Below are 10809 nucleotides of genomic sequence, written 5' to 3' on the forward strand. Positions count from 1 at the left end.
ATCAACTAATGAAACAGAAGAAGCTAATTCATCAGAATTTGATTATGATTTAATTTTTGTTGTTCCAGATAGGGCTGTTGATGCTGAAGTTCATGCTGCTGATAATCAAATTCCTGAATCTTTGAAACATTCTGATGATTCGACTATCACATCAGAGACATCTGTTAATGGCGAAAGTATGCAAGATACACATGTGGAGGGGGAGTCTTTACATAATCCTTCGTATGTTGAGGGGGTGCATCCTTTCAAGGGGGAGAATAGAAGGGTAAATGAAAGTTTCGAGGGGGAACATCAGCATGATAATCTTGCCAGGGGGAGCATGATGAAAATGAAACCATAAATATTTATCATAATGATGAATTTTATGATCTAAATGATAATTTTTCTATTACAGGATCCGAAAATGAAGATATGTACGAAGATGCACCTTTGGACTTTGATCCAGCATATCCACCTTTGGAAAAGTGGACAAGGAATCATCCGAAGGAACAAGTCATTGGAAATCCATAAGATGGAGTTTTTACAAGAGCTCAAATTCGCGCAAAGAGTGAGGTACTGAATACTCATCAAGAATTTTGCATGTTTAATGTTTTCATCTCCAAAATAGAACCAAAAAAAGTTAAGGTTGCAATGGAACACTCTGATTGGGTTGTTGCAATGCAATCTGAATTGGCTGAATTTGAACGAAACATGGTTTGGAGATTAATTCCTAAACCTGATGATGTTTCTATTGTCGGATTAAAATGGATTTGTAAAAACAAAACTGAAAAAGATGGGAATATTGTTCGAAACAAAGCACGATTAGTTGTTAAAGGTTATTCGCTACAAGAATGTATCGATTATGAAGATACCTTTGCCCCTATCGCAAGACTCGAGGCTGTTCGAATATTTTTGGCCTATGCAGCTCATAAAGATTTCGATGTTTATCAAAAGGATATAAAGTGTGCATTTCTTAATGGTGAACTCGAAGAAACAATGTATGTAGAACAACCTCCAGGTTTTGTTAATGAAAAACATCCTAATCATGTTTATATTTTAGATAAAGTTGTATATGGGTTAAAACAAGCACCAAGAGCATGGTATACAACTCTTACCAGTTTCTTAAAATAGTCGAAATTTAAACAAGGATCAGTTGACCCCACATTATTTCGAAAGAATGTTGGGAATCATCTAATGCTTGTTCAAATTTATGTCGATGATATTATTTTTGGCTCTACTGATCCTGTTTTGTCTAGTGAATTTGAAAGTCTGATGAAAAGTCAATTCGAAATGAGCATGATGGGTAAAATCAATAATTTTCTTGGTTTTAACATTCATCAAAGCAGAGAAGGAATTTTCAACAATCAAGAAAAATATAGAAGGAATTTGCTCAAAATATTTGGAATGACAAATAGCACGAAATTAAGAGTACCAATGGCTGTTGGAACAAGGCTAACACCGTCGTTAGAAACACCAGTTGTTGATCTTACTTTATATAGGAGCATGATAGGTTCATTACTTTATCTTACAACAAGTAGACCTGATATCATGTTTTCTGTATGTAATTGTGCTAGGTATCAAGAAAATCCAAGAGAACCACACTTGACTGCAGTGAAAAATATTTTTCGTTATCTCAAGGGCACAATTTCGTTAGGATTATGGTATCCTTTGAACTCAGGATTTTTCATTCAAGCTTTTTCAGATTTGGATCTTGGAGGATGTACTCTTGATAGGAAGAGTACAACTGGAGGATGTCAATTGTTGGATGGGAAGCTTGTAAGTTGGCAATCGAAAAAGGAAACATGTGTTGCAATTTCAACTGTTGAAGTTGAGTATGTTGCAGCTGCTGCTTGCACTTCACAAATCATATGGATTCACAGCCCATTGTGTGATTATGCAATTAACATGAAGAAGATTCCATTGTATCGTGATTCACAAAGTGCAATATGCATTTGTCATAATCCAGTAGAACATTCGAAAAACTAAACACATTGCACTTCGTTATCATTTTATTAAGGATCATGTGGAAGATGGAAATATTAAAATTCATTTTGTAAAAACAACTGATCAGCTTGCTGATATTTTTACGAAACCATTGGATGAAAAATCATTTGTTCAAATTCTGACAGGTTTGAGCATGATTGAATCAACTTCAGTTCCAGGCCTACTTTCGAAAGAGTGATAAAGAAGGAAGTTGAAAATATGTCGATTCAAAGGCGGTATAGGATGATTCAGAGCCTTACAATATTAATCGTTCAGAAGTTACTGTTCACATTAAGCGCTTCGACACGCTTCGTTTTCGTAAATAGGAGCTGAAAATTTCGTGTGATTGGTACATTCTCAATATTTTTGTTAGTTTGTCTTTATTTTCGAAAAATTAATATATATATACACACACACACACAAAAATATTTTCGTTTGTACGAATTTCTTTTCGAAAAATCTAAAATATCAAAAAGATTTTCTTTTGTTATTTGTCTTAATTTTTGAAAAACATAAAATCCCAAAAATATTTTTGTTATTTTGTACTTTGTTCTTTCTTTATTAGTATAGATTTCACGAAGGTTTTACAAGGGTCGTGCTTTTGCTTCAAGGGAAAAGTAAAATTTTGACAACTTTGGGCTAGTTCGTGTGTCCCTAGAAGCATGTTGTTGCATGTCAACCCAAACCTCAATTGACTCAATGTGTGTTTTCGAAAACCTTAATGAAATATTTCATTCACGAAAATTTCTTCCCAATCAGGCTTGCATTCACATTAGTCTCCTGAGCTACCTAACTCTTCTCAAATGAGTTAAGAGTTTTCTTTTTGGTCCAAAATAACAGAGGTACAATTGTCTTCGTGAAACAATCTTTTTCATCACAAACTTCTACCACATTTCACACAAAATGACATATGTCCAAGAGGTCATTGATCAAACCAATCATGACTTAGACATATCAAACTTCTGTGTTTATAATCTATCATCATGAGGCCGTGATGAAAGTGAAAACCATTTTTCTAACCATTTAAGGAATTGACGGGGAACTATGTTCCAGATTTTCACGAAACATTTCTTTTAGTACCAAAAATTTTGATAGTCCAAATCATATTCTTTCGTTCTGAGTGGTCTTGATCGAATGTTCGAAGCCTATGACATTTGTTTCCCAATCGGATCCAGTTACAAACTTTATTTTCTGAATATGATTTTCGTGTGAGTATCAATTCTTATCCTTTGTTAGTTTCAAATATTTTTCAAAGCATACTTGTCACTGACTACACTGGTCAAACAAGTGATTACTGTTGCAATTACTCACCTTATGTTAAGGATGATATGTAACGAAATTTTTGAGCCACCCACGAAGCCTTGGAAAAGAAGCCCTTCAAAACATCTCAATAAGTTTTTGACTATAATTCACAGGACACCACAGAAGCAGTTGATTATCTCTCTTGATAATTAACGAAGTAACCTTTGCCTGGGGTTTAACTGCTTTCGTGTCAAAATTTTATTTTTGACATCACAAATCCAAATTTTTTTAAAAAATTGATTCTTATCTTTTTTTCATTGGCACACAACACTCAAGAAATCCTGGAGGTTCTGAGTAATACCAACTCAGGCTGAAGATTTCTCAAGTCTGGAAAATGACTTCACAACCCATAATGAAGATTCAAAGTACTAACTACTAGGTTGAGGGTAATGTTTCTTTATATCCTGAGGAATTGAAGATACTGATCGTTGCTCTTCAAAATTCTAGTCTTGCAACTGTGATGTTCAACTCCTTCGATGTTCCGCTAACATAGTTAACCATGGCTGCTTCCACTGCTTCTTACAGCAAGGCTAGTGATCTGATTACCTTCAATCTTATGAATGAGAAACAGATTCGTCTGACAAAGAAGATGTTCACTCAATTCTTGAATATCCCCAATTCTCCACCATTTTTCAAACCCAACAATGATCAAATCATGTTTATGTTCAATGAGATCGGACATCAGCCTTTCCTCACAAAAATCAGTGATTTCAAGAAGTCAGGATTACCATGTATGTGGACTTTATTCTTTGGCATCTATCTTAGGTGTTTAACTAGAAGGAGTGTTGGTCTCGACAAAGGTAGACTTAAAGTTTATGCTATGGTAATGGGATTATACTATGATCTCAATGTCGATTATGCGACTCAACTGTGGAAGGAATTTGTGAAAAGTTTGGAGAATACGAATGTGGTGAAGGGTATCTTGTGTGCAAGATATTGGAGTCTCATTCTTGAGAAGATTTACGAAAAAGAGGGAATTCAAGTTCCTGATAATGAAGAAACAATAGAATTTACAAAATATCAATTTTCGAAGTCAGTTGAGGATAATTCGGAAGTTTTCCCAACAATTGCCAGAATTCCAGATGGCATGTTAAAGAATGTTGATCCCATAAATCCCGTGTTGGTAAACTAGTTGAATACCATCAATGTTGATGTCGAAACTAGAGTGTTGCTTGCAGTTGATATTGGGACTTCCAAACAGTCAAAGAAATCGAAGAATGATGATGTTGTTCTTGTTTCTGAAAGTCCTAATAAGCCTAATATTCCAAAGAAAGCTGCTTCTGATAAAGTAAAGGGTTCGAAGAAAGATGGAAGTAAAAAGGAGTTGATTATTGTTGATTCATCGAAGGAATTGGTACCTTCAAAATCTGGTATTTTGAAAAGATTGAGGAAGTTAGCTGATGATTCTTATTCATTCATACGAAAGGCCCAGTTAAATCGTAATGGGTTAAAGATTCGTGAAATACAAGCTCCTGTTTCTCCAGAGTCGAAAAAGAGAAGAGATGAGGATGTTGTCAAACACATTTCCAAGAAAAGCAAGAAACGAAAATTGGTGGTTCGTGACGAGTCGTTAAATAGTGAAGTTGTAACTGATACTACTTTGAGATCATCTTATCTAAAGGTATATACTCCTATCATTTCTTCCTTATCTTTACCCATCACCACCTACTGTTTCAACTCCACTCGAAATTGGTGTTACCCAGTTAGTTTCTGAGGCGGTACCCATTTCCGATTTTCGTACAAACATATATGTTACGGGTGTCGAAGTCATTATGAGTGTCGAAAATGCGAATCTTGTTTCTCAAGCTCTTCTTCTTATCACTTTATATATAGTTTCTTCGACTATAGATACTTCCTTAGCCCCTTTCTTCACTCAAACTCAAACTATCACCACATCACCCACATTTGATAACATTCTTAACCAACCTATCACAAACCTTTTCCAATCATAATCTACTGATCCACCAAAGCCAAATTCAGATGATGAAACAGACGGAGGAGGTTTCAGAGGAACATTTGATGATCTTCATTTTGATTATGAAGAAGAAGATGTTCCTGATCACATGCTGATGTTAGGAAAACAATTCAAGATCTTAAATCAAAAGCTTAATTTGATTTTGCAATCACAAGCTGATTCAGGAGCCAAGAAGTCGGTTTCTGGGATTGAGGTTGATGTTATAATAAAAGCTGCTAAGCTTCGGTTGCATACAAAGATAGATACAAATGATGAGAACAATGCGAAACGGATGAAAGCTCAAGGAGATTTGATTGATTCTGAAATCAAAGAACTTCGCAACGCTGCAAAAGAACGACATGTGATGTTCGTACAAGATGTTAAAAAGGTTCATGAAGATGTCAATCACAAGTTGGAAGAACTGAAGAAAGAAGTTTCTCAGGAAATTTCTGAAGTTAATGATCATTATAATTCCATTCAAGAGAAGGTGGATATTATTACTGGGGCATTGACGAATTTCATTCAAAATTTTCAAGCCACAGTTCCAACAGTCGAAGCCAAGGCCTCAGAAGATAAAGAACAATTTGCTATGCTACAAAAGTTTATTGGTGAACTCAAGAGCATAGTTTCAAAGCCAGCTCCACAATCTTTTTTAACTCCTAAGTTTCTTACTCAGAAATAAAATGTTCTTGATCAAGTCATTCAGAGGTTTGTTGCTCCTATAACGAAATTTGCTCAAATGTTGCCTTCAAATGCCCCACCTGCTATCATAGGGGTGCAAGAGGGAGAAAAGAAGGTCAATGAAGGCAAAAGCAAATATTCAGTTTCGAATGTGAATGTCTCAAAGGCTGCTGATAAAGTGAAAGCTATATTTTCGGGAATTCCATCCAAAATTGTTTCTACTCAAATCTCAACTCCGATTGCTACGAAGGTTGTAACAGAAGCAATTAAAACAACAACAAAACCTAATAAGGGACTTGTTATTGGGTCTTCTACAGAAGGAGGGAGTTCAAGCTCAGCTAAGCTAAAGCCTTCAGATGGTGATAAAGGTAAAGGTGTTGCATATGAAAAGACCAAGGAAAAAAAGAAGGCAGAAGTGGAAGCAGAAACAGAGAAGCAAAGACAAATACAAAACATTATGAGGCTAAGAGCAAGTGATCCTCCTATATGGATAAGGGAGATCCAAAAAAGCTCTACAACTATGAGAGCATTGAGTCCATGGTAGCGTTCAATCGAATGTATGCCATTGAGAAGAAGCCAAAGAAAAGCTACTCTATTACAAAAACTGATATGAGTCAACTGGATTTTACTGTGAATGAGATGATGTTTATCATGGCTCAATACAAGATTATTGAAAATTTTGATAATGAAGATAACTTCATTTACTTGAAGATCAGATTTCACGCAGTTCTTGGGAAGGAGCCAGATGAGGTTTGGTCATTGATTAAGAAAGAAAGTGGTGAGCATAACGAAGGATGTTTTGTTCGAAGGCATGCTTCAAAACTTCATATATCATGTTATTCGTGCAAATAATCAAAGATGTGATTTTTCCATTGCTGATTTTCCTTTGATGAACCTGAACGATTTGATCAAGGTTGCTTTGATCCTCAAAGATATGGAAGCTTCTCAACTTAAAGGAACTGATAAAGATGTGTTCAAACTTGGTCTAGCACACATCAAGATTTTCATAGACAATTATTATGATTGTCTAGCGTTAACTGATGAAGAGTTAGCTTCTGGAATGGGAAGAGAAGTGAAGGTTGCAATGGAGTTGTCGAAAACTCAAGATGAGTTAAAGAAATATGCTGAGGGAGAAATCTTCTTAAAACCTTTTGGATTAGTCTTTGCAGGAAAAGATAAAAATGGCAAAGCTAAAAGGTTCTTGTTTCAAGTGAGCGAAGTGGAAAGGTATGCAACAGCTCAGTATACAAACTTTATTGTTCGTATGAACAATTGTACGAAGAATAATGAAGGAGACAAGAATGAGTTAAAGAAGGTGTTAACTTGGTACTCAGAGATTCGAAGAATGATGCACTTCTCTGCCTAGATTCTCACGAATTGAGTAGTTCGACTCGTTTACAAAGAGTGAGATTGTTAGGATTGAAATGTTGTAAAGAGTCGAAGTGTCTGTATTGTAATTTCGTATGTATTTACTAAGGCATATGTTCAGTCGATACTTAATGTTGAGTCCTTAGTATTTTTTGTACTTTCAATATCCTATAAATAAGGTCTGAACTTGAGTGTAGGTAAAAGAGTTTTTCACAACTTGTATTATCTGTTTTTGTACTCAAGTCTCTGAAAGTAATTGAAGCTGAAAACCAGATCATATTTACATCGTGTGTTCATTCTAAATCATTACTTGAATTACTCTGATTTACTTTCGATTACTCGTTACAATTCTTCTTCAGAGTCGGAGTTTTCTTCAGGAGACCCATGGAGGAGTAGCATATTCTTTGCTTCCAAAAAAGATGGGAACGGTTTTGTGTTGCTAATCACGTCGACAATATTATGATAAGATGGTGGCAATTGTCATAAGATTTGCATGACGAGTTCAATTTCATTAATAGTGGAGTCAACATCCGCAAAATAATATACAATGTTTTTAGGGCATGACAAAATTCCATAATAAGGGGAGCGCCTATTTTGGTGTTGCGGAATTGATCTTGGGGTTGAAGTCTTCTTGACATCTTCTTGTATAAGAAAAATTTGTCTAGCTTGTTCCATAAATCTTTTGTGGTGCAATTATTAATAGAAACCATTGCAAAAAATTTAGGTCAACGGTGAATAAAACTACGATTAAACATGCGAGTATATAGACTCCTAATCTTTATCTTCATCACTAATGGTTTGGACTTTCCACTAATGTGTCCCATAACCTTTGCACCCTTATAAATGTCAAGAAATATACGATGTTATAACTTATATTCGGAGCAATCCACTGTAAGTTTAAAACTAAAATGTTGGTATCTATTTGTAATAACAAAGATAAATTGATGAGATTCTGGAAAAGTGGTTGATGACTGAGTTGGTGTAGACATTAACCCGGAAAAAATAGAAAAACTCTCAAAATAAAGGTCAAAACAAATATCGAGAAACTTACCACAGGTAGAAGCACTGTAGCCTCGGTAATAGACTAATCTAATGAAAACCGAATGGGTAGCGAAACATAGAGATCGAGAGAGAATGCATGTGAGCTTGAGAAAACTGTTAGTGGATACTTATTGTTTGTTATACTTAACTGTATTATTGTCCATTATTTAGCCCATAGTATTTTGTTTTTGGCCCATAAGGGCTTGTATTGTATTTATACACTCATTCAATAATATGTGCGTTATGGGAAAATAACCATTCATGCTACCCTAAACCCTAACAGTCGACCGTGCAAAAATAGTCGACGAGTGAAGGCTGTGGAAGAAAAGGACAATAATACAGCTAACTCGGGGGGGGGGGGGGGGGGGGGGATGGGGATGTTTGCGGATGCTTATTGTGTGTTATACTTAGCTGTATTGTTAGCAAATATTTATTGTGTGTTACAGTTAGCTGTATTATTGTCCATTACTTAACTTATTGTATTTTGTATTTGGCACATAATGGCTTGTAATGTATTTATACGTTCATTCAATAATATGTACATTATGAGAAAATAACATTTAGCAAAAACAGTCGACGAGTGAAAGGCTGTGGAAGAAAAGGACAACACCAGCGGCATCATGAAGGCAACGAGCGATGTGTCGGTCAAAAGTGTTGGCCGTTGGAAACTCGATAGCGACGGCAATAGAGGGTGGCCGACAACATGTGGGCCGATCATTGAGATGGTCGACGGTAGGCTAGGGCTCCCAAAAGAAAAAACTTTGTTTGATACAATGTTAACTATGTGAAAATACCCGTTAGGATTTATCGTTACAATATATATGTTATTCCATTGCAATATATAAATATAATATTTACAGACTATATTAAAATTTAAAATACATCTAATATTACTTAACACACTTATATAAAAGTAAAGATACAATTTCAAGTTTTCGCTATAAACTACCATGTCCTAGCTATAATAGGGAAGATGATGTGTGCAAGGTATTAATATTTGATTTACGAACGTATTTTTTGGATTTTTAAATTCTAATTTCTTTTCTAAAATTGATAAATAGATAAATAAATAAATAAATAAATAAAAAGGAATGGATGACGATGAGTTCTTACACAAACTGACCGATAAATTTGGACCAACCTCCAAACACTACGTGAGGTCGTTCGACAAACATGCATCTATCCATTTCCTCTCCCTCCTATAAAACAATATATCCTCCTTCATTTCACTCTACGCTCATCAAATCATTGAAATAGACAAGGAAAGTAGGATAGCATATCTCATAGCAACGTATTCAACGAAATGTCTTCAACAAAAGTAACAGGAATAGGAATGATGATTCGCAGGCATAATCTCCTTTACGCCTCCAGACCTGCTCTCTTCGCCAACGGCCAGTTAGGCGGCGGTTTCGCCTCCTTCTCCGACTCTGATTCTCGCCCTGAGGTACCCACACAATTGCAATTCATCAATTTTTCTTTTATATAAAAAGATCTGAACTTTGTTCATGCACATACGTGAAATTCAGATTTTGATAATTATACAAGAACTGGAAATGATCTTTTGCAGGGTGAAGGTAATGCACTGGCAGATAGGGCAAAGCAAACAATGGGGAAGATGATGGGTGCAGCTAAAGACACCAGTGAGAACGTTAAAGATCGAGTCACCGGAGCTAACACCAGCCACCCAAGTAAGGACCCTGAGCTTAATCATGGCGTTGAGAAGACCGATAGTAGCTGTGAAGACGTGAGGGATCGACCCGGTGGATACAGCTGAACCATCGGAATCAATGGAGTTGGCTCGAATTTCGTTTCATCAAAAGGATTGATCGGAATCAATGGAGTTTGCTCACTTATCCTTGAATAAAATAGCCTTTTATGTGTTATTTTTGTCTTCTATATATAGTTCTTGTAAATAAAATGAAATGTGGTTGCTGTTATTATTATATGCTTTTCTTCCGTTGTATATTTTAGGTCATATGCTTGAAAACATAATTAATGTCAATAATTGTAAAAATCCTTATATATCTGAAAATTTTGTGCTTATAAAGTTCACTATTAAACATTTACTATGTTTTTTCTTTATGAATGTATACGATATGTTGCATTTTAAATAAGGTTTTTAATGATATATTGCGTTTTTTAGGTTAAAATAATTTAATACCAGTGTTTTTCCTATTAATTTAAATAATAGAAAGATTTAAATAGTTACAAATTTAATATAGGTTTTGTTTCAACAAATTATATGAAGTTCTTAGTCATGTTTTCGGTAGCTTCGATATAAACGTCTTGAAATTAAAAAGAGCAAATAACTAAATTCATCAAACAGGATTTAGTTATTTACTATAAGTTTTCTTTTTCCTTCAAATTAAAAAATAGAGTTAAATCATAAATCTACACGTATTTATCGGAAATATTCTAATTTTTAAAGGAACAGTCGATAGTAAATCTTTATTTATTTTCTAACTTTTTAGTTGGGGAATCTTATAAAGGCTTTTAGGTAT

The 10809-nt window shown here is 34.9% G+C and overlaps 1 protein-coding gene across 1 annotated transcript; it reads left to right on the top strand.

Moving 5' to 3' along the window:
• Window positions 1-9452: 9452 nt before the first annotated feature.
• LOC145077273 (uncharacterized) lies at window positions 9453-10374 on the top strand. The gene is made up of 2 exons (XM_079023008.1): window positions 9453-9752; window positions 9876-10374. The coding sequence occupies exons 1-2, from the start codon at window positions 9612-9614 to the stop codon at window positions 10080-10082; spliced, it is 348 nt and encodes a 115-aa protein (XP_078879134.1). The 5' UTR covers window positions 9453-9611; the 3' UTR covers window positions 10083-10374.
• Window positions 10375-10809: the final 435 nt, after the last annotated feature.

This window comes from Lactuca serriola, chromosome 9, assembly GCF_051521515.1.
Source record: "Lactuca serriola cultivar US96UC23 chromosome 9, Lser_US96UC23_V15, whole genome shotgun sequence".
In the NCBI taxonomy this organism is placed as follows: Eukaryota; Viridiplantae; Streptophyta; class Magnoliopsida; order Asterales; family Asteraceae; genus Lactuca; species Lactuca serriola.